The 22923-nt window shown below is 49.5% G+C and overlaps 5 protein-coding genes across 5 annotated transcripts; 4 read left to right on the forward strand and 1 right to left on the reverse strand.

The window, feature by feature from the left end:
• Positions 1–385: 385 nt before the first annotated feature.
• Positions 386–2691, forward strand: B0H65DRAFT_561067 (uncharacterized protein; the record flags this gene model as incomplete). The annotated part of the gene is made up of 6 exons (XM_062830162.1): positions 386–533; positions 614–691; positions 1036–1310; positions 1399–1742; positions 1839–2336; positions 2406–2691. 6 exons carry the CDS (start codon positions 386–388, stop codon positions 2689–2691), a joined length of 1629 nt encoding a protein of 542 aa, XP_062677689.1.
• A 760-nt stretch (positions 2692–3451) lies between these two features.
• B0H65DRAFT_478169 (uncharacterized protein) lies at positions 3452–3830 on the forward strand. The gene has a single exon (XM_062827468.1). The coding sequence runs from the start codon at positions 3574–3576 to the stop codon at positions 3781–3783; it is 210 nt and encodes a 69-aa protein (XP_062677690.1). The 5' UTR covers positions 3452–3573; the 3' UTR covers positions 3784–3830.
• A 3415-nt stretch (positions 3831–7245) lies between these two features.
• On the forward strand, positions 7246–9439 carry B0H65DRAFT_315926 (heterokaryon incompatibility protein-domain-containing protein). Its single transcript, XM_062823370.1, has 3 exons — positions 7246–7728; positions 7786–8409; positions 8465–9439. The coding sequence occupies exons 1-3, from the start codon at positions 7423–7425 to the stop codon at positions 9308–9310; spliced, it is 1776 nt and encodes a 591-aa protein (XP_062677691.1). The 5' UTR covers positions 7246–7422; the 3' UTR covers positions 9311–9439.
• A 643-nt stretch (positions 9440–10082) lies between these two features.
• Positions 10083–12458, reverse strand: B0H65DRAFT_542614 (uncharacterized protein). The gene is made up of 3 exons (XM_062829208.1): positions 12075–12458; positions 10821–11306; positions 10083–10694 (listed from the first exon to the last, which is right to left on the reverse strand). Exons 1-3 carry the CDS (start codon positions 12248–12250, stop codon positions 10274–10276), a joined length of 1083 nt encoding a protein of 360 aa, XP_062677692.1. The 5' UTR covers positions 12251–12458; the 3' UTR covers positions 10083–10273.
• A 9830-nt stretch (positions 12459–22288) lies between these two features.
• On the forward strand, positions 22289–22917 carry B0H65DRAFT_478215 (uncharacterized protein). The gene is made up of 2 exons (XM_062827469.1): positions 22289–22509; positions 22577–22917. The coding sequence occupies exons 1-2, from the start codon at positions 22346–22348 to the stop codon at positions 22605–22607; spliced, it is 195 nt and encodes a 64-aa protein (XP_062677693.1). The 5' UTR covers positions 22289–22345; the 3' UTR covers positions 22608–22917.
• Positions 22918–22923: the final 6 nt, after the last annotated feature.

The following is a 22923-nucleotide window of genomic DNA, read 5'->3' on the forward strand; positions in this document are numbered from 1 at the left end:
TCTCGGCTATTGGAATCCTACTCATCGTGTATTCGTGCCCAGAGGGACCGATTTTTGCCACGTACTCAGAATATAATCAACGATTATCTTAGGGAATTGCAAAAAAGGATGAGCACATCATGCATTGGCTTAAGAACCTAAAAACAGATAATATTGGCTATAAAGATGGCCGATATGCGGGAAATGTTGGGAAGGCTGTAAAGTTTGGGTGCGCGTAGGTTTTGGGGTGGGTGCACGGAGGGTTACTCTTTATATTCTAACAGGTCAGGCTATGAGTTTTGCTCCCATCTCTTTGCAAGTTTCGCGATTATCCCTCTTTTTACACTCTCATCACGAACCCGCTTGTTCGTTCAACTTTGAGATTACAAACAGCATACCTTCTACCATGGAGCCACTCATCAAAAATCCTATGATATCTGGCAAATTTGGGCCACGGTCGGACTGTGTTGACCAAGATAACAACAACTGGAAGCCAGGCGTTCTCAGACGTTTTCCCTGGCTTGGAGTCATCCCGTTGATATTGAGTATCTGTTGTGAGTACACAACTCAACCTGCACGCCCGAACCGATCTTAATCCAGCACCGGCCACTCACATACTGTCTTGTCCGTTTAGGCACAGGACTTGCCATTGGAGTCGTTCTTGAGAGCAGTGGTCAGCCAGAGGCGGATTGGTCTGGACTCAAGCAACCAGGTGTTCTTTTGGCCTACACCTCAACTCTTGCAAACGCATTGACTGGGCTTGCTTTCGCCCAAGCAGCGGTGGTTTTCTGGACACAGGCTGTGCAGCCAATGCCAGTTGAGTATCTTCTTTCTTTCTTTATTAAACCCATACCTTGCTAACACATTAGCTAGGTCAGCAACCTGCACTATTACTGGGCAGGCTCTTCGAGCACCATAGGAGCTTTCAGATCACTTTGTCGCAAAAGAGCCATCCGAGCAAGTATAGGTGAGGTCTTGGTCTTCCCAATCACCAACAAGCTTAGACTTAAGGTGAATATCGAATGCTGTCTTTTCTTCCATGGCTAAGCATTCAAGTAGTGACTATCATTGTGACTGTTACGGGCCTCCTGGGCGGTCCTCTGATGCAAAGAGCCTCCTATGTCCAGATCGTGGATGTGTCTCGTAACGGCACCGTCGATCTTCAAGTAGAGCACAATATCAGCGATACTCGGGGAGGTACGGTAGACGGGCGGAACACCAGAAACGTGATGTTCACTTCAGAATTTGCACAAGTAACCCGGGATTTCCAAGCTAAAACCCCCATTCACATTGAAGGGGCCTCGTGTGAGAATTGCACGTTGACTGTCAAGGTGACATCCATATCTATGCCCCGTTCTTGTTAATATCATAACATGTGTTGGTAATATTGAAGACTAACTTCTACTCATGGCGGATTAGGCCTTCGGGTTCGATGTTGATCACTGTGAAGAGCTGACTTCTTCACCAACAAAGTATAACCTTACGATTGGCATGGAGACGATCGGAAACGTATCACGCATCTTCGAGTCCGCGATCAATATCTGGCTGGAAGATGAATCCTTTACCGCGCTCAACATTTCCACAAAACGCAAAGCGTCCTCGGACGGTGGTAATGACGCGTATCCAGAAGAATGTTCCGGCAAGCTAGTAGGCCAAACTTGCATCCTTGTACCCTCCATAGTGGCCTACAATCTCTCAATCAGGGGAGGAAAGGCATCCTTTCAGACAGACAGCTGGAAAGATGATCGTGTTCTGGAGCATATGTATGTCACCCAGTCACTTACTCCATGCAATGTTAAGCTCGCCGTTATTCTATTAGGTGGCTGAAATAGCTAACAGAACGTCTTGCTCGTTCCAAGAAATTTGACATGGCCCAGATCGAATATGGGTGCGAGTATAAATATCCTGCCTCTCCAGGTCTTTGGATCAACCCTCTTCAACTCAATTGCCGAGGTGTGGTGGTCAGGCGCAGTGGGCTGGACAACAAAGGCCGACGGACTTACAGCCAACTTATACACAGGAAACTGGTCCGCGGCTCCGTTTCCATGCAATCAATTCTATCTAGACCCCATGGACGACATAATCAACAGCTACCGCGAACTGGCATTCCGCATTTCTGTCCACGCAGCCAATAACCCTGGGCATGACTCCCAGGGCGTCCCGCTCCCACGTGAAGCACAAAAGGGGATTCCGTATACAAGTCACCTCACACAACTCCAGTACGCCGCCAATATCCCGGCACTGCTCCTCGCAGTAACCGTCAGCCTCGCCGGACCGCTGGCTACCATGGTCCTGCTATGGGGGTGGTGGAGACTAGGCAGGAGTTTCTCCATGAGTCCGCTGGAACTCGCCAATGCGTTCATTTCTCCTCCCGAAAAAGGACCCTAAGGAAAGTCATCGTTAACACTGTTACCGGACTCGGAAAGTTACCTGGGTTACAATGGCGGCGGCGACGTTACTACTATGCAACAGGAGAACGAAGCAGGTGGAATGGACGGTCTCTTTGTAGGTTGCAATAGTAACGCTTCAGCTGATGAACTGGTCGATCACTTCCGTCACAAAGGGAAGAGCTCCGGAGGAGGAGGAGGAGAACCAAAGATACAGTATGGTGTTGTTCACGGTGGAAGCGGTCGTCTTTCTTTTGCTGTTGTAGAGGGCTTGGAGATGGGCGCTGCTGGTCATCAGCCGAAGGAAGAGAGTTTGTTGCAGTGAGGTTAGGGGCTGTGTAGGAAGGGAGCGTCTCTAATGCTTGCATTCTTATAACTACTATGGATTTGCATGTCCGGACACTCAAACAGAACACCACTATCCACGGTCGTTTTTGGAAACAAAAGCAGCTTGGTTCAAAGCTTCGAAGGCAAACTTAGGTATGATACCCTTTCAATGGAAATGGTTATGGGAGATGATACTGTTTGGAGATCTTGGGTCCATGTTGGTGAGGAAATGCTGAGGCTTCTCCGTTCGGTTGTTTTCATAAGGAACTACAAGTCAAACAAGATACCAGGAGTAACTTGCAACAGCCTTTGGCTTCATCATATCCATATAACACTAGGTACTACCGTCTTTGCCAGTGATCATTTTTTTCTGTTCAACGAAGATACAGAGTTTATGTGCACAGGAGAATAAGATAGACCTTTGACTTCGAGGTGTCTCAACGTCGATAGTTTGGATAATATAAGGCCTTCGGTCAAGACATATAAGCACATATGACCATAGATGGTAGAAAACTCGGGATCCCGTCCGCTCTCCCATAGATAAGCTACCAATCGGAGGACTATCTATGGGAGCCGTTTTCGACAGGGGTTTGGATGACTCAGCTGAAAACGCCGCCCCCGTTTCTAGAACCGTTTTCCCATTGCCTTCGCCGTCGAGTGCACCGTTCCACTTACGCCAAGCCCAGCTGAGTAGGCTAGGCATACACTACCCGTGCCACGCCCCCACTTTTTTGGGACTCGCCAGACTCGCACCCCCTAAAGTGGGTGCTCACCACCAAAACAACCAACCCACCAAAACAACCAGATTCTTGATATTTGCAACCATCTTTCTTCGCACAGCCACCACGACGTGTGCACGTATGGTATCGCGATCAAAACAATGGAGGCTCGCTTGCAGAAAGCAGTAGATTTCCACCAAAAAAATCCTGAGTATCCAGTCAGTGCGCTGTGCAGGGATTTCGAGGTTCCCCGTCAACGCCTCCGCAACCGCCTCAAAGGCATTCCCCCCAAGAAAGGACAGCCCGCACACAACAGCCAGCTGTCTCCAGCAGAGGAAATCGCTCTTGTGACGGTGCCGGTCCGGCCATGACCAGAAAGGGCGTCGAAATGAACGGAATGCAGGTGAATGGAATGCAGGTGAATGGAATGCAGGTGAATGGAATGCAGGAGAATGGAATGTGGGTGAAGGGATTAGAGGACAGCGACCAGAGTATTTATTCGGGTCTACACGCATGTATCTAGTTCTCTTCCTCTTTTCTCCTCTTCACCTTAAATCTTCTGTCATAGATGGTATCCTAGCCTTGCCTTCGACTTATCCATACTAGCGCCCTTGCAGCTCTCTGCAATTATATCGATCGTCTCGATAGGATTAACCTTGCTGTACGCCCTGAATTCGTCGAAGATGCAGCGAATTACATCCTTCGAACTCGTGCCTCCAAGGCCCAGCCTGCAGGAGGGACCCGCCCTGCGTTGGTCACAACTGGGCGTCGCGGTTCATCCGCCGGCACAAGTACTCAAAGATGTTGCAGAAGAAGATGGATGCTGCCCGCAAAGACAATGAGGACGTGGATAAAGTGAGCCCGAATCCCTCGTGCAGATTACAGCCGAATTGCTAACGCTTTGTTATGATAGGTAGCGGCCTACTTTGCTAAGCTCCTTGACGTTATTCGCGCAGACGGTTTCCTACCATCAGACATATGGAATATGGATGAGACTGGCTTTCGTATTGGTATTGGAAAAGACCAAGTTGTGGTTACAAAACGGAAACGAGCCCATTACTTCGGCATCCCAGAAAACCGTGAATCAGCAACGTGCATTGAAGCTATCTCGGCGGCGGGAGAGTGCTGCCCGGCCTTCATAATTCTCACAGGTCAACTTCATATGGCGAAGTGGTACAGGACCGCTGAACTCGATCCGCGCTCACGTATCGCCACTGCTCCTACCGGCTATTCCAATGATCAGCTATCTTTTGAGTGGCTGAAGCACTTCGACGAGCATTCAAAGCGTATGCAGCAGGGAAAGAAGAGGTTATTGATACTTGATGGCCATGGTTCACACCACACCAGGGAATTCATACAATACTGCGATGACCATGGGATTGTGGTATTTGGTTTACCCCCCTACCTTACACACTTACTACAACCGCTAGACGTTGTCGTCTTCCAGCCTTTGAAGCACTACCATGCAAAGGCGCTTGACGTTCTTGTTCGTGATGGCCTCACCGAGATCACGAAGTTGGAATTCCTGTCCGTCATTGAAGGTGTAAAAAAGGAAGCCTTCAAAGCAACGACGATAAAATCAGCGTTCAAGAAGACCGGGATTCACCCATACAATCCAGATATAGTACTAAGGCCACTACAAGAACGTGTTATACAACACACACCATCGCTAACTAGACAGACTTCCTCCTCCTCTACGCCATTTCAAACGCCTATGAACTTACGACAAATAAATAAGGCCGCTTCAGATTTGACAGCTATTATAGATCAGAATAAGGCTTTGTCTCCTACCTTTAAAAGGAAGGTCACGAACTATATCAAAGGTGGTCAGATTGCTGCAACAGAGTTGATCCGAATCAAGAGAGACTTAGGGAGAACGCAGTATGCAGAAACCATCAAACGACAACGCAAAGCATTAAAAAATCGTCCCCTACAGAGTGGAGGCGTATTGAAGGTTTCTCATGCACGTCCCATGGTACAAAAGAAGGAGGAAGACGACATCAAGCAAGCACGGGAGAAAGTTGAGAAGGCGGATAGCAAGGCCAAAAACGCAGCCAAAAATACACTTTTTTGAAGCTGCAAAACTGGCTAGAAAATGGCGAAGGGATGGCAAGACTCAGCCTGCAGAGGTGTACCAAAAGGGGTATAATAACGTTAGATATTTACGTCGTTGTTGAATATACCCTCATCTTTGCAGAATCTGGTTGTTTTGGTGGTGAGCACCCATGTGACGAACGGCAGTCTGATCTGCCTAAGTAGGATAGCTGAAGGTAAGAACTATCAGTGCTGTTCGGTGAAGCCAAAAGGTTCACAACAAGTATGCTTGCGTAATACTAGTCTCGGTGATAATGATCAATTGACTACTGTCGAACTATCTGACAATCTGAGTTCTCCAGTCGTCCCTTTATACTCCGGGCCTTTCCTTGATGCCTTGGTCCTTGAGTGTCTATTGTGGTGATGGCTCACTGGTGGTGTTGCTCACTATGAGCCCTGCTCACCGTGAGCCCTGCTCACCGTGAGCCCTGCTCATTGTGAGCCCTGCTCATTGGGAGCCCGTGCGTCAGTGAGCCTCTGCATGCGCCTTTCAGGCCGATGCCTGCCCTTCTGAGGGTTACACTGGTTATCACAAGTGAGCAGTCGGGCGTCGCTTAAGTTCGTAACAACCCACTTTAGGGGGTGCGAGTCTGGCGAGTCCCAAAAAAGTGGGGGCGTGGCACGGGTACACAACCCTCGTCGACCGGATTGTCGTTGCGTTGGACCTGACTCGGGCCCACTTGCCAGACCCACAGGTACAAGCGCAGGCGATCAATAATGCATTGGTTGCGGTCGGCGCAGTGCGCTTGGAGAGGAACGACTCTTTGAAGACGATATGGACGCGATATCTGCAAAGGAAGTAAGAAAATAAGTGGAAAGAGAAAAATGATCATGGAAATGGCTCTTTTTTTTTTTTTATCTAAAGAAATATGGAGGTTTCACTACAGGAAGAGTGCAAACGAGGCTGGTATCTCGTGCCACGTGCCAGTGTGTGGTCGGAAGAATGGTTCCAGATCATTCGTACCGCGCGATCGGGATCCCGTCCTGATACGGATCATTTTTATGTATGTAGAGTATTGAGCGATAAGATAATGATAAGATAAGGAAGTGGGTCCGCTCAGATGGATTACATCAATCCATCTGCGCGCGGCTTTCACTCTTCTTACTCTTTCCTGAACCATCACGCTTTACACAGGAATAATATCACTTGCTTTTGCACATCAATGGCAGGGTTGTTCTTTGAGGCGAAAGCAGTCCATATTACGTCCGCTCTCCCATAGATAAGCCACTAATCGCTTGGGAAGACAGCCAGCCACTTAAATGTCATAAAGCTCCTCTGGAGACCGAGTGAGATTTTGGCTCTGTGTTGCCAACAGCCTGCTGAGTGAGACCGATGTCCATAACCAGCGAGCAATGCTGCCAAGAGGTTACGTGATGTCGTGCCGCGTGCACCGGCCATTTGGGCCCTGGGTTGAAACCCTGGGCGCCAGGCGCGCCTTTGCACGTTTCCCTCTTTTTCTTCTTTATCTTGTGTGTCTACTATAGACATGGAATCAACGTGTTCAGCTTTATCTCTCGTAACCACGTCGCTCGTGACATTCGGGAAAAGCTGAAAAGCTGAGCCCTACCCGCGCCACGGCCCCATAAGTGGTGCAAGCTACCAGGCCGCTACTGGTACACTATTGCCAATCCTGTGGACCCCGTGACAGAAAGCCACGACCCTCGCTCAAGTCGAGTTATTGATTGGCGCCCTGAAGCCTCTAGGTCCAGAATGCCCGGCCTCTAGAAAAGAAATGTCCTTTGGGCCATTGGCGTGTAGTGGGGAGGGAGCCGCCAGCCATCCTACGCCTGACAAGGTGACAACACATGGCCTCGAGAAAACATAGTATTCTAGTTTCTTTTCCTTATTTTGTCCTAGATGGCAGGAGAGAGGAATTCCCGGCACTTTTATAAACTCGATTTATTAATCATGAACCATGGCATCCTCACCGCAGTTAAGACGTTCCTTCCTCAAAGTTACGATGCCTCGACGATTGCGCTCATGGTTCCAGACGACTTTCAAGCGACACGGAAATGCGGAGGATAGGAAAGGTTCTAAGGACCAAGAGCAGTCTCGTCCTGCACCTCTGCTCGTGTTGTCGACGTTTACACAGCACATCTCCGCCACTACCTCTACGTCCTCCTTTCCCCTCCCGACTTCCCTCCCCCTCCCGGCCGCTCCAGCTACCGGTTCCGCCGATACAGAGACGTCCGCCAGCGTGGATAACACGAAGCAGGTGGAAGTAGGCTCACTTCTTTTCCCCGTACTATATTTTAGAATAACGCTAACACCTATAAAGAATCTATATTCCAAACTTCCCGTATCACGTAGCCATATTCGCTTGCTTCAACTATTGCCGTCCGAAAACGAGGACGCCGCAATACACTGTCGGCTCTTCTGCACCCCATTGGACTCAAAAGGCACTCGTCCGTACGAGGCCTTATCCTACGTGTGGGGCTCCGAGGCTAAGCCTTGTTCCATCTCTATAAACGGGTGCGACTTGCCCATCGGAGAAAACCTTTACGCAGCGCTGTTACATCTTCGAGATCACTCTATTGAACGAACTATATGGATAGATGCTATTTGCATCAACCAAGATGACGAAGAAGAAAAAGGACACCAAGTTCAATCTATGGCGAAGATCTACGCTAAAGCAAGTCGCGTGATTGTTTGGCTTGGAGAAGAGGCAGCCAGTAGCGACCAAGCGCTCGAAGAAATACGCATTGCAGCTGAGCTATCTATGCTTGAAGAAATACGCATCGCAGCTAAACGCGACCAAGCACCCGAAGAAATACGCATCGCAGCCCAGCGTGACCAAACACCCGAAGAAATACGCATCGCAGCCGAGCTGTCTACAAGACAATTAAATAATAAAGCAGGAATCCTTACACTGCTTCAACGATCGTGGTTTCAGCGCATTTGGGTAAGGAAACCGATGTCAAAATATTATAACTAAGGAAACTAATAGATTGATGCAGGTGCTTCAGGAAGTTGCCGCGGCTCGCCATATCCTGATCAAGTGTGGTTCTGCTGAGGTTGACGGATTTGCATTCTGCTCAGGCCTGAAAGCATTGAACCTGTCCAATGAACTCCCCGCAGACTTGTGGGCTCAAATCCTTTCGGTAACCTACCTCATACGGGGCGCAATCTTCCGGCCCAAATACGTCTACGCAACCAGTCAGGCGGACAACTTTTCTCTTGATATACGCCCTCTGGGTGAATTGATAGAGATGTACCGCGCTCGCAAAGCTACGAAACGTTGCGATAAAGTATATGCCTTACTCGGTATGAGCTCTGATAATCCAACCGCAGCAGGATTATTCGCCGACTACAACATTTCGTGGAAACAACTCTTCAACAAACTCATCCATTTCGTCTTATCTGAATTGGTCTCAGTAAACGGCCTTTGGGACGATAAGGAGATTGCCATCATTGAGGGCAAGGGCTGCATTCTTGGTGAAGTGTCCTCGGTCACGAGAAATGCTACTTGGGAAGACAGACAAGATGTGGCCATTACTTGGAGTAATGCCCCCAGCTATATTTGCGTAAAGGAAGCGTGGGGTTCTTGTTGGACCCTCCCGACCACGGTAAAATCCGTCCAAGAAGGAGATGTCGTCTGCCTTCTTCAAGGAGCGTCGAGACCCACGATCCTTAGGCCATACAACGATTACTGGGCGGTTATAATAATTGCAGTTTCCCCAGCAGGCGATTCACAAGCTACGACCAAAGATATCAAGTGGCCCGAACTTTTACAATCGACAATAGTCTTTTCACACAATTTTCGACTTGAGTGGGATTGGGATATAAATCCAGACAAGCAGTAAGATAAAAACAACTACGACTATTTGGCAAGCATTCTAGTACCAAAGCATTCAAAGACATGGTGGGAAGGTTGTCTAAATGCGGCGACTAGGATACGGAATGTCAGATTGGCATTACAAGAGGTGAAACAGTATGGAGTTGCAGTGAAGAATCTTCGGGAAGAAACGGCGGTTCTTGAGAGGGCATTAAAGAGCACGAGCAACCTAAAAAAGACTTGCTTAGGTCCCAAGGATTCAGAAAAGGAAGATGCAAAGGAAACAATGGTAAACCAACTTATTGAGGACAAGGGCCAATGGACGCTTCTATGCTTGGCGGCAGAAAACGGGCATGAGACGGTCGTAAAATTGCTTCTCGACACCGGCAAGGTCAACTTGAATGGGGAGGAGCTACCGACGGCGCTGTGGCTTGCAGAGCAAAAAGGCTATGAAGCGATCGTTAAGATGCTTCTCGATACTGGCAAGGTTGACGCAGGTGCTAAGGATTGGTATGGACAGACAGCGCTGTATATGGCGGCGATAACTGGGTATGACGTAGTCGTTCAGCTACTTCTCGATACTGGCAAGGTTGACTTGCATAGTAAGGAGCTACAAAAAGTGCTGCATATGGCGGCAGAGAATGGGCATGAGGCGGTTGTTAAGCTGCTTCTCTGTGACAAGGGCAGTGTTCTGGGCTTGGAACAGTAGTTCAATTCAGCTGATAAACTACTTTGGTCTCGAAGGCCTTGTTGATCCTCTCAACCTTCAAAGGAAGGCTGGGTTTCAAGGCCTTCTTATGCCAAAGAGGTTTGGTACGTACTGAGGTACGTACCGAGCCTTGTTGTCTGAGCCTCAAGGTATCTATCTAGCGATCTTCATACATGCGGATCTTCCCCGCGATCTTCATGCGGTTCTTCCCCGCGATCTTCATACGTGTAGATCTTCCTGAATGTCTTCAACCATTCTCCTTTCTTCTTCTAGCGCCGGCCTTCATCCGGTCGCTCTGCTTCTTGCTTGGTTTGCTGGGATAGCTTCTGCGATCACTGGGGACTGCCTCGTGATGCTTATCAGCGTCGTCGGCAGTTCGATGGTTGGTTCGTTAGCCTGACGGTGTCGAGAGGGGCTTGGGTAAGCAATGCCGGTGGCGAGAGTTTGGTCGAAGTGAGGTTGAGTCTCACGGCCTGCGGCCGCCGGGCCTTCATAAGGCTGATGCCAGGCTCTGCTAAGCCTTGGTAACCCTAACCCAAAACTGTGGGCAAATGTCCGTGTGACATTCTCGATACTGGCAAGGTTGACGCAGATGCTCAGGACGGGTTTGGACGGACAGTGCTGCATATGGCGGCAGAGAATGGGCATGAGGCAGTTGTTAAGCTGCTTCTCGATACTAGCAAGGTTGACGCAGATCTTAAGGCTAATGATGGACGGACAGCGCTGCATAGGGCGGCGGAGAATGGGCATAAGGCGGTTGTTAAGCTGCTTCTCGATACTAGCAAGGTTAACGCAAATGCTCAGGATAAGGATGGACGGACAGCGCTACATAAGGCGGCAGGGAATGTGCATGAGGCGGTTGTTAAGCTGCTTCTCGATACCGGCAAGGTTGACGCAAATGCTCAGGATAAGGATGGACAGACAGTGCTGCATATGGCGGCGGAGAATGGGCATAAGGCGGTTGTTAAGCTGCTTCTCGATACCGGCAAGGTTGACGCAAATGCTCAAATTACATTTGGACAGACAGCGCTGCATTCGGCGGCAAAGTACGGGCAGGAGGCGGTTGTTAAACTGCTTCTCGATACCGGCAAGGTTGACGCAAATGCTCAAACTACATTTGGACAGACAGCGCTGCATTCGGCGGCAAAGTACGGGCAGGAGGCGGTTGTTAAACTGCTTCTCGATACCGGCAAGGTTGACGCAAATGCTCAAACTACATTTGGACAGACAGCGCTGCATTCGGCGGCAAAGTACGGGCAGGAGGCGGTTGTTAAACTGCTTCTCGATACCGGCAAGGTTGACGCAAATGCTCAAACTACATTTGGACAGACAGCGCTGGATATAGCAGCACTGTATAGGCATAAAGGGGTTGTTAAGCTACTCAGGCTTGCATCCTAAGAAGCAGGCTTGGAGGACAGCTCTACCTCGAGTTAGCCTTTCACAATCTTTCCTCCTGCAAGAATTGATCTTAGTTTACTCCCCAATCTCTATTGTTTGCTCCCTATTGCTTCCTATCGTATTGGAAGTCCTCTTAGTCGTCGTACATCTCAACAGCAACGCTGGAGGGACCGCAATGGCAATATCACGCAGAATGTATTCGCAGCAGTCAAAAGTGAAAGAACATTCTCGTATATTCTACCCCCAGCTATATTTTCGTGAAGGACGCATGGTCTAAAGACTCGAAATCTTCGCAAGTATCATCAAGCTCGTCGGCGAGAGTGGTTAGTTCTTCAAGGCTGATTGGCTGGCGAACAATTGCAACAACAGCAAGAATGTGCTTGCAGTAACCGGATTCATTGAACTGGCTCATATCCTCTCTCATCCGCGCATATAGAGCATCCAGCCTAGATGAAAACATGCATAGCTTTTTTAGGGTAAACTCTTTCTAGACCTTTTCAAGTGCTTACAGTGATTATCCTAGTTATTGCAATACAATTCTTGTATGGATTTTCGTTGCAATAAGTGGAGTTTTAGCAATAGCTGGTAACCCCCCTAAATCGATGTCAGATTTTCCCGAAATGGTCGTTTTTCCATACAAAATCGAGTCAGATTCGAATGCTAAACATCTACATAGAATTTCTACCCCATATCTGCTGCATAGTAACGGGAGATCGAGTAATGAGGGATGACCACCTTCCATTGCTGGGTGATCCAATCTGACGCGACTTTGAGGGACGGGCGCGGGTTCTGGCTGTCTGCCCACTTCTGGAGCTCCAAGCGCTGGTCCCAGTTGAGAGAAGCGTGCTTGTAAATAGGCATTTTGGTATCTTGAGTGGAATGAGGCGTTGTTGCGAGTGACAAAGAAGCGCTAACAAATTGTATAGAGAGGGAGGTCACTGGTAAACTCGTTGGGCAAATGTGTACAGTCGAAGGGGGTAAAATGCGGTGTGACGAACGGCAGTCTGATCTGCCTAAATGGGATAGCTGAAGGTGAAGACTATCAGAAGACGTTCGGTGAAGCCAAAAGGTTCACAACAAGTAGGGTAGCGTTATACTTGTCTCAGTGATGATGATTAATTGACTACTGTCGAACTATCTAGCACTGAGTTCTCCAGTCGTCCCTTTATACTCTGGTGTCTCTAGTTATATGCGCCTGGCTCATAAACCCTGAGCTGGCTCACCTTCATGAGCCTGGCTCACCTTCATGAGCCTGGCTCACCTTCATGAGCCTAGCCCACCTTCATGAGCCTGCATCCTTGTTATGGTTACATTGCCCAGCCTTCACGTGGCTGTTGTATCCCAGTGGCTTGGTTGGCCCGTGTTATTTCGCTTAACGTTCGTAACATGCGGTGTTAAAAGGTAGTGGTGTAAAGAGGTAGTCAGCTGGGCACCAGAGCTGGCTGTGCAATAAGTAAGGTTTTAGCATTAGGAAGAGGTTTGTAATAACTAGGGTAATCACTGTACAAGTAGCCAAAGCTGATAGATTGGTTGCTCAAGTGCACAAGAATACCTACCTTAAGGTAATCGGATCTTATCGATAAATAAGATAACCAAAAATGAGGAAGATCAAGGGAGAAAGAGGAAGAAGTGCAACCCTTGGTCTAAATACAGGGATGCAGCCAATGGAATAACACGGAGGGCGGCGGAGAATGCACCCAATCAGAAGACATCCATCTAGTCTTGCATGAATGCACCAAACATATCAAAAGAGCCTTACCAGGGCAAAAGAGACAAAATTGGTAGCACAGGAAGTCAAATATAAATTTGCTCTTTGAACCTTCCTCGGCATACAAGAAAACCTGACTCCTTCTACCATCCGTTAACCGTTATGCATTATATTCGTATCCCCGTAATGGTAATACCCTCTATATCCTCATATCCTTGCATCCGTGCTAAAGAAAAACACAACCGGTAAGGGAATAATATCCTGCTAATTCCTCCTCTCACGACATCGGTATCCCTCTAGCTGCGCCACGACGGCGCATCGCTTCACATCTGCTGCCTTCTGCCGCGGCCCCAATCCGCCCCGGGAAGATCAAGCTGTGCGAAGAAAGATGATGAGCATTGGTGAGCTGGAGACACTACCACCACAGACGAGCGCCTTTGGCACCGTCATGAACGGGCGGGTCTTTTGATTTCACAAAGCGCGTGACTTCGCTGTGGTTGCTCAATTTTGATGATTGCTCGCCAATCACAATGGATAGGCGTGGTGGGGTGGATAAGGCAGTCAAGGCATTCCTGGACACGAACTGCTATTGTCCAAAGCCCAATTCCGGGAAGGAGGAGATTGAGGAGTTGTGGGAACCCGTTTAAGAAGAAGTACCTCGAGCATAGCTTGAGGATACTCACACTCCTCGGCCGACCTCATCACCAACACCTTCCACCTATCTTTATATCAGGACTCGAGCAACAAACGGGGGCTAATCGGAACCGTAAATCCGTCGAGGGAGAACGTGCTCTCCAGCATTATATACCAACCGGGGCGAGGGGAAGGGGGCGTGGGGGGGCACCGCCACCAGCAAGCTAGGAGCAGTGGAGGGAGCGTACGGGGGGGGGGGGGCGAACTGCCCAAAACAATACTCGACATCGTTGGCATCGATTTGCGTATGCCAATGCAGAACCACCAGGGCATTGCGCCATGCTGTCGCAAAGCTCCTCCACCGGATAGTTGAGCTTCCGCATTTAATTGATGTGAAGCTTGTAGTTTCGTAGGGTGAAGAAGGATCCGCTGGCGCCGTACTTGATCCTTCCGAGGACGGGGCGCACCAAACAATCTTTATTGCTTGTGTCCTCTTTCATGACCGACCAGTTTTTCTCCGCGCAGTGCGCCTCGATAAGCGCATGTCGGATCGGAGTGGGGAGAGGGAAGACCCTCTCCATGCACAGGATGTGCTGTTACGATCCAATCAGGGATCACTTATGTAAGCTAAACCAGATAGAACCAACAGACCAATCAGGTTGGACCCGAAGCTCCGGGTCCAGAGTTCGGGTCCACGGGTCCGGTACATCGGGTCCATGAAGACCGGTATATAAAGACGGCCTTACCAGGCCACTTTATATACTGGCTCTTCAGCAAGCAATAGCTATCATATCTTACCAATACCTTTAGGCTATTCTTACCGTTGTCCCTGATATATTGTAATGCGTGGGCGGGCGTGTGCCTCTGGGAAAAGCGCTACCGTGGCCCTAAGACCATGTCTCGCTCCCTCTGCCTCTGCATCAAAGACTTCTGCATGTTCTAGCTGACCACAGCCGCGGCCAAGCTCTGCCTGACCCTGGAAGATTACGTAGCCAAAGCCCACGCACTCGCCCTCTGGTCTTTCTTCTTCAGCGTCCGGGTCCTCCGCGTGCGCTGGAAGGTCCATCTGCTTAGCTATCATAGAGCCGTCGGTGTAAACGACGACCTCCGAGGGATCTAGCTGGAGAAGCCACTCTTTGAAATCCTTGGCAGCCCTGTCCTTAGACGTGGGCGCTGGATCTTTGTGAGTGTTTCCGTTATAGACTGGCGGCTGTAGAACCGGCCGGGGGAAAGGCAAGGCAAGCTGGGCAGCCGTCTGTAGCGTTGTAGGGCGGCGAGGCAGGCCGTGTGGCGTTATTCGGGGTTCTGAAAGACGCGGGACAAGCGGGTGGGCGGGATCTAGGGTGAGGAGGCGCACAGCGTGCCGCCGGCGGGCCGCCTCCAGAAGAAGGGGGACGGGGGGCACTTGGAGTGGACGTTTGTACCTGTTGTGCCCATTCAGCACCGTCGCACACCTGGGTGAAGCTGCATCTTTCAACTTCAGCGCATCGACAGCCGATACAAAATCCAGGCCGACGATTAGAAATACACAACCATTATTCCCTTTGCCCTTACTGCAACATCCCTCAGCTATGCTCGCAGGACGATGGATTGGGAGCCGTCCTTCTCGCGACTAAAACGTCCCCGCCGACACTACGAAGCGTAAGAACCCGAGATATTTGGGCAGGCGAATCCGACTAGAACCTAAAAACCTAGGCCTATAGCAGACTCCACCCGCAATAGATTACAAGTGTTCCTCGCTTTATCCTCCAACGACGGGGGCATAAAGTTGTAGAACTCGCTTATCACGGGGCGAGTGGGCACCGTTAGGGGTAAGGTAAGATATACGTTGTTGTACGAAGGGGAGAAAGGGAAGTGTGCGTGGAGGACTAGCTATATAGGTGAGAGCCCAGCAGGCCAGTCCGTACGCGCGCACGTGAGACTGTACGTGACTGGGATATGTGACCAGTGCGTGAGTGCATAGCTCTAGGCCATAGCACCAGCTCTAGCATGGCACATATACGGTCAGTACAGTGCAACCACATCACAGGCTAGCCCTGTGATATCGCTATCCTGTTCTATGTTATTACAACCAAGTTCAAAGCCGCAGGCGGAATTCTGAACCGGAGATATCGGAGTGGCAGTAACAACCATTCACAAAACTGAGCTTCTTCCCATCAGTCAGCATGGTTAATCCAGAAAGAGGGATAGCGTTTCGTTACCCATACGAGCCAAATTACTACCTAGTATGTGTCACGGCGGTGGCAGACCACTACACTAACCAGGCCATGTTCCTGCAAAAGGATACAAGTAACCGAAGCTGGCAATTCGGTTGCTCAAGTGGTCTTATATAGTTGTCCCGAAAGAGGCACCCGAGTGCATTCCATGACAGTATGAAGTCAGTCTTGGAGTACCTTCAACACCCAGTCGGTGGTATAAAGCCGCATGTTAAACCGCGATCCCCCGCATCTAGACTAGGGAAGACCATGTAGCTGTGGTGACACTACTACGTGTGTTGGCTCTCCCAAACACCACCAAGGAAGAGACCACTTATCCGATCGAGGAGAATCGAGCCTCTACCATTGTACCAAGCTTGGCCATGACTGGGCAGTCACGGGTTAATCCCGTGGCATCTGGACCGCACAAGCATCTGCAAAAGAAGAGTCAAGGGATGGAATAATCTTGCTTCTTCGTAATGGAATATGTGACGGCTGGTGCCGTCATGAGTCACATGGTTCAGGTGCAGGTTCTGGGCTTGGCTCCGGCTGCCTCCCAGTTAGGATACAAGAACCTCGCCTCTCCCATCAGCCTTCCTTTTTGGGATTTCTTCCTTCTTCAACTTCTTGTCTTTAGTCCAAGTTAGCGAAATGGTACAATCATCACACCGTCTAGCTACGCCGTGACAAATACGTCATCTTGGCAACAGTAGAAGGTTACCAGAATTTACAAAATTCTTATAAATTTGCCTATCCTGCCAGACCCTTCTGGTGGCACGCTAGAAAAATGAAATAGAGAGAAAGAAATTGAGAAAGACAAGAAGTACATTATATGTCTTGCGAGAAGCTAATAAACCAAACCGGTCCCGATCCGCTGCCGATAGATATCATCCGTCCCTGGAGGTCAAAACCAGACGATAGGTAAGAATCAAACAGACGGTAATTCGATGGCAGCCAGAGTACGTTCTGGCCGTTGCAAGTAATCCAAGAACTATCCTGTCCCAATCCATAGCTATGGCTCTCTCGATTATCTAGTACAACTTGGCTTTTAATAGTTTCTGTATCTATTTTGATACGTCCAACGTTGGTACGTAGGTAGCGATTAGTACGGTCAAACGATATATCGGTTATCATAGTACTAGTATTAATCGTTTGGAAGCAGCTCCCCGACGCCGGATCCCAGATCTTGATTGTCTTGTCCAACGAACCGGACGCAAGCCGCTGGCCATCAGGCGAGAATGCCACTGAGATAACGATGTCGCTATGGCCTTCTAGGGTCTGGAGGCAGCTCCCTGACGCCGGATCCCAGATCTTGATCGTCTTGTCCTCCGAACCGGACACAAGCCGCTGGCCATCAGGCGAGAATGCTATTGAGCTAACGAAGCCTTCTAGGGTCTGGAGGCAGCTCCCCGACGCCGGATCCCAGATCTTGATCGTCTTGTCCCCCGAACCAGACGCAAGCCGCTGGCCATCAGGCGAGAATGCTACTGAGATAACGATGTCGCTATGGCCTTCTAGGGTCTGGAGGCAGCTCCCTGACGCCGGATCCCAGATCTTGATCGTCTTGTCCAACGAACCGGACGCAAGCCGCTGGCCATCAGGCGAGAATGCCACCGAGCGAACGAGGTCACTATGGCCTTCTAGGGTCTGGAGGCATGCATTCCAATCCAATTCTACAGCCGGCTTAGTTCGAATCCATTCAGGTTCTTCTGCCCTGAAATTTCTCTTTATCAAGCTACTGCTTGGAGCAAATACAAGCGCTGAGATGTATGCTTGAAGTGGAGCTTGCTCTATTATTGATTTATAAGACAGAGCGAACCGGTAAGCATCCCAAACAAGCTTTGATAACCGCGACTGATTATTACCTCCCTATATCTTTAATTAGACCAAGTTTCCAGTGAGGATTTAGACTTGTACTTACTAGCAGGCCCTCGAGCTTTCTAATAGCAACAACGCCCGCAGGCATAGCTTGAAATAGACTTAGAGCTTCGAGCCAGTAAAGGTACTTCGTCTTGAGAAATGTATAAACCCCGTTATCCTGTAAACAATCATGCCGTTTTGTGTTCGTGCCAGAAATCGAGTCATACAAATGATCAACCCAATAGAGGCACGAGTACCGCACTGTCGCTAACGGGTCCGGATCCGGTACTTGGACCTTGTCGCTCGGAAATCCCGGTGCGCTTAAGCCGTATATATCGCGTCGCAATACTGTAGACATGGCTTTAAGTGACCTGAAGAAGATGGTATAATTCACATCTTCTTTCCCAGAAGGAAAAATCCACTTGAACGTCTCCTGAGAAGCTTGGTTACCAGCTTTATCAGAGGCATTACCAAGTAGAAAGTCCTTAGCTGATTGATGGACAAAATAGATGGTTCGTTCTCGTAGTGTTAGAAATGAACCACAAAGCCCTATAGTTGTTTCTAATGACTCGGAATCGTCGTAAGTGTTATCAAGCTCGTCGGCGAGAGTGGTTAGTTCTTCAAGGCTGATTGGCCGGCGAACAATGGTAACAATAGCAAGAAGGTGCTTGCAAAGATCGGATTCATCGAGCTGGCTCATATCCTCTCTCATCCGCGCATATAGAGCATCCAGCCCAGATGGAAACATGCGTAGCTTTTTTAGCGTAAACCCTTTCTGGACCTTCTCAAGCGCTTGACAGACTAACGCCACCCAAAGGAACGTATCTTGCGCATTGGAGCACAGGTAGTCCTGAACGGTCTTTTTTGTCCTTGGATCATACTTTTTCAGCCCTGCTAGGTCATCCACCTTGTGCAGGATAAATGCATTGACAGCTGCTGCGACGGATTTCGCATTTAGCTCCAGGGAGACCTTCACTTTATCTGCAGCTTTCTCCAACCGTTCCTCAATTTGCGGCCAATTACGGCTTGAGACCATCCACTTGACTCGAGATCCAGATGATGATTGCTGAGCAATTAAGTCGAGAAGCTGTGGCAGGTCTGTTGGAACGCACTCGTCAAGCGCGTCAATGATTAGGTAGGTCGTTCGGAGGCTTGGGTCTCGTAGGATGTTGGTGAAGATTCTCGACAGGGCGTCCCACGTATTTGCATCTTTGAAGAGGCCTTTGCCTGCACGGTCGTACTCACTCCGCACGTGTGAGAGGATAGATGGCTGCTGGTCGATAAGTAGATAGATTAGGCCGCGCAGTACGGCGGTTGCATTGTTGATGCGAGAGTCGGTAGCTTGGCAGAAGAAGTAGGCCACATTGCAGTGGCGCGCGTTGGCAGTATTGCCTTGATCCAGCTCATTGATGATGCCGCACAGCAACATAGTCTTCCCTTTGCCGGGGTCGCCCTTGATCCAGAGCAGTCGGTGCTGTGGGTCGTCACGCCATTGTTGAAAGTCAGCGTTATTGAGGACCCAACGATACGAGTCCTGCAAAAGGCCGCCTTTCGTCCGTTCGATGCGGACTTTATCATCGCGAGGATCGGTAAGGCGCAAGTGCTTCAGGCATTGCTGGTCCTTCTCTGACATTGCACAGCTAACGAGCTGCTTAACATCAGACGCCAGTTGGTGATTGTTGTATGTTTGGGCGTCGTTTTGGAAGCAGTTCTCGGCCTCTCGGATAGCCCCCAAATCAGCTTTCCAGTCATCAAGCGCGATCATATCCCGCAGAAAGACTAAGCCGCGGTTGCGATAATAAGCGCAAACACTCTTAATCTGGTAAGAGAGGAGCGCTTTGTAGAGGCCAACAATTTGGATCTTCAATTCGCCTCTCATTCCATCGAGTTCGCTGATGTTGTTGGTGGGATCTTTGAGAAGGCTATTCGACAAATTCCAATACCAGTTCATTCTGTTAACAACGTAGTCGATCCCTTTGCGGTTGGCTTCGGTCGCTTTTATAGGATTGATGAATATCTGCAGAAGTTAGCATGTGAAGTACCACGCTCCAAGTAGACATACCTCTAAAGCGATACAAATGCCGGTCCAAGCGAGCGCAGCTTGGGGCACGGCCTGGATTGCCGCACTTATAGTGTTCTTTGCAGATAGAACGACATCTACAGCCACGCCAAGGCTCTCTTTCACCTTGACCTCCCTCTCAGTCTTGGCTAGGCCAGCATTGATAAGCTGGGTCATTTGGCGGCGCCTGTCCAAGGTGTTTTGGGCGATGGTGTTCGGCTGGGACTCGGGCACCGTTGAGCCGGGGCCATCCTGTAGCTGTCGGGACAGTATCTTCTCATATGCGTCCACCAATTTGACCTCTTCTTGTTTAAGCTCATTATAGGCACGGTCCCAGAGCTGTATGGGTAAGCTGGTAGTAGTGTCATCTGCGCTAGCGGACGTCTCTGTGTTGGTAGGATTGGTAGCCGGAGCGGCTGGGGGTCGTGGAGTGGACGTCTCTATGTCGACGGAACCAGTAGCTGGAGCGGCTGAGAACCGTGAGGCGGACGTCTCTACGTCGGTGGAACTGGTAGCTGGAGCAGCTGGGGGTCGTGGGGTGGACGTAGAGGGAGTAACGGGGATGTGCTGTGTAGACGTCGGCAACTCGAGCAGAGGTTCAGGGCGAGACTGCTCTTGGTCCTTAGAACCTTCTCTACTCTCCGTATTTCTGTCTCGCTTGAAATGCGTCGGGATCCACGAGCGGAATCGTCGACGCATCGTAGCTTTGAGGAAGGAATGTCTTGACTGCGGTGAGGATGCTATGGTTGATGATTAATGAATCGAGTTTATGAAAGTGCCGGGAATTCCTCTCTCCTGCCATCTAGGACAAAATAAGGAAAAGAAACTAGAACACTGTGTTTTCTCGAAGCCATGATGGAGCATGGGGCTTTCTGTGTTGTTACTTTGTCAGGCGCAGGATGGCTGGCGGCTCCCTCCCAACTACACGCCAATCACCCAAAGGACATTGCTTTTTTGAGGCTGAGCATTCATGGACCCGGAAGGTTCAGGGCGCCAAATTAATTGCCTGGGTTGGGCTAGGGTCGTGGCTTTCCCTCACGGTTTACAGGATTGGCAATAGTGTACCAAGCAGCGGGCGTGGCGCAGGTAGGGCTGTAAATCCGAGTGGAACCTGCAAATTGCAGTAGAGCTTAGGCTGCCAGTGCTGTCAACAACCAAGCCGTTGCGATAACCAGTGTCCTTAAGCGGACAATGCGTTGATGCCTTACTTTTCATTTCCTTTGGGACCTGTGGGCGCATGGAACCGACGCCAAGCGGCGATCGCATCAACAGTAAGACATAAAGCAGCGGTTCATACTACCAAAGAAATGCTTTCGTTGAAGTCCAAGGTTCAGCTACCGGAAGAGGAGCTGATATTGTATCACGGGCAAAGGGTATATGGTAGATGTAAATATGTGTAATTGCACGAAGGAGAAAGGAGGAGAGTGTCGACGAGTGCCCAGAAGACTAGCCTTATGAAGGCAGTCCAGCTGTGGACCCTAGTAGGTCCACGGCAGGAGGCCGCCATTGGCCAGTCACATGCAACACATGCGACACAGGCTAACCCTGTGACATATTGTGCTTTGACAAACGTTAATGTGGCTAGCCGCAGTGTCAGGACGGTCAACTTTTCTCGTAATCCGCCCAATTATATTCATCCTTTTACCATCTTGCCTCCGTCCGAACGATATGGATATGGGAGCTGGTGGTTCAGTTTTTTGACCCTACCACGTGATTAAAAGACCCGTTTCATATCCTTCCCACTCCCATACACAAGCAGCCATATGGAGGACTATCTATGGGAGCCGTTTTTTGGATGACTCAGCCAAAAACGCCGCCCCCGTTTCTAGAACCGTTTTCCCATTGCCTTCGCCGTCGAGTGCACCGTTCCACTTACGCCAAGCCCAGCTGAGTAGGCTAGGCATACTGTTGGTGGGTCCGTGCCCTGCCCAGACCACCACTGTCTAGCCTTCCAGACCCGCCAGTCTCTCATCCTCTCCATAGAACACACACATCAATCAACCGTATACACGCTTGCTCTTGTTGGTTCGTGATCTCACACATACACTACACAAGGTACTTACCCCTGCCATTTACCCCTGACTCCTACTCCATATACTTAGTACTTCTAACTGGGAGGTGTGGTTGGCTTTTGGGAGGTGTGGTTGGCTTTGGTGAACACTTTTCTCCGTACGTATATCCCTTCAGGCGAGTCAGAAGGGCCTCAAGATATAAATTGCGTCTTTACCCTCAGGTTCCCGACCGAACCAAACAAGCACACTTTTGTCCCATTCTCATTGCATTCACTGTATATCCATTCTTCCCAGTTGATTCTACCGCATGAATTACGGCCCCTACGTTGCGAGGGTTGCGTTGGTTTTTCATATGAAACCCTCCTTCCGAGTTTTCTAATGAATTTCTCCTCCCAAACATACTGAGCTCGTTAGCTATTGCAGCTTGAGAGGGTATTGTTTGAGTCTCACGGTGCCGATCACACTCCATCCATATGCAATACGGAAGGGATGGAGCTACAAAAACCGCCGATACCGCCGACTGTATCCGACGACGAAGAACGGAAAAGAAGAGCATTTGCCGACGTCGACGAATTTACGGTAACAACACATGAGCGTTCGCTTTGTAAGAAGACCAAAGCCGAGCGAGAACGCGCGTGGCGTCTATGGAATAGGTATGTACCTTATCATTTTGCTGTTTTCTTTGATATTGCGTACTAATGCTTTTTAGATTTGTCATAGAAGTGTTACAATTAACACAAAAAGAGGCTGATAAGGTTTGGTTTGGTGTGTGCCAAAATAAGAAAAAGTCCATTGCTATTTGCAAGAGCTTTCTGGCTGACTATACACGCTATGCAAGATGTAGGCGTCTGTATATAGACGGTACCGAGGAATAGAAGGAGGTAGTAATAGTTCAATTAGTAGTGACTATTATTACTTTGTGGAAGCATATAGTAGCTCAAGCCGATGCTATAGTGCTCGCGAAAAGAAGGGATCAAGATTCAAATGAAGATTCAGACGAAGATTCTGAATAATGGATATTGCTTGGCAACCGTGGGAAGGCCCGTGGAGAGGTTATCTAGGTAGAT

Source organism: Neurospora tetraspora (assembly GCF_033439725.1).
Source record: "Neurospora tetraspora strain CBS 560.94 chromosome Unknown B0H65scaffold_8, whole genome shotgun sequence".
Taxonomy (NCBI): domain Eukaryota; kingdom Fungi; phylum Ascomycota; class Sordariomycetes; order Sordariales; family Sordariaceae; genus Neurospora; species Neurospora tetraspora.

Excerpts from the sequence above, each read along its gene's own strand:
- B0H65DRAFT_478169 (XM_062827468.1), top strand. The coding sequence starts at position 3,574 with ATGGAGGCTCGCTTGCAGAAAGCAGTAGATTTCCACCAAAAAAATCCT.
- B0H65DRAFT_315926 (XM_062823370.1), top strand. The coding sequence starts at position 7,423 with ATGGCATCCTCACCGCAGTTAAGACGTTCCTTCCTCAAAGTTACGATG. Across the intron at positions 7,729-7,785 it reads ATAACACGAAGCAGGTGGAA|AATCTATATTCCAAACTTCC; the intron begins GTAGGCTCACTT and ends ACACCTATAAAG. Across the intron at positions 8,410-8,464 it reads CGTGGTTTCAGCGCATTTGG|GTGCTTCAGGAAGTTGCCGC; the intron begins GTAAGGAAACCG and ends AGATTGATGCAG.
- B0H65DRAFT_542614 (XM_062829208.1), bottom strand. The coding sequence starts at position 12,250 with ATGCCTATTTACAAGCACGCTTCTCTCAACTGGGACCAGCGCTTGGAG. Across the intron at positions 11,307-12,074 it reads TACTATGCAGCAGATATGGG|TTTGAGCATTTGCGTCAACC; the intron begins GTAGAAATTCTA and ends GTCCAAATGTAG. Across the intron at positions 10,695-10,820 it reads CACATTCCCTGCCGCCTTAT|CCTTAAGATCTGCGTCAACC; the intron begins GTAGCGCTGTCC and ends GTCCATCATTAG.
- B0H65DRAFT_478215 (XM_062827469.1), top strand. The coding sequence starts at position 22,346 with ATGGAGCTACAAAAACCGCCGATACCGCCGACTGTATCCGACGACGAA. Across the intron at positions 22,510-22,576 it reads GCGTGGCGTCTATGGAATAG|AAGTGTTACAATTAACACAA; the intron begins GTATGTACCTTA and ends GATTTGTCATAG.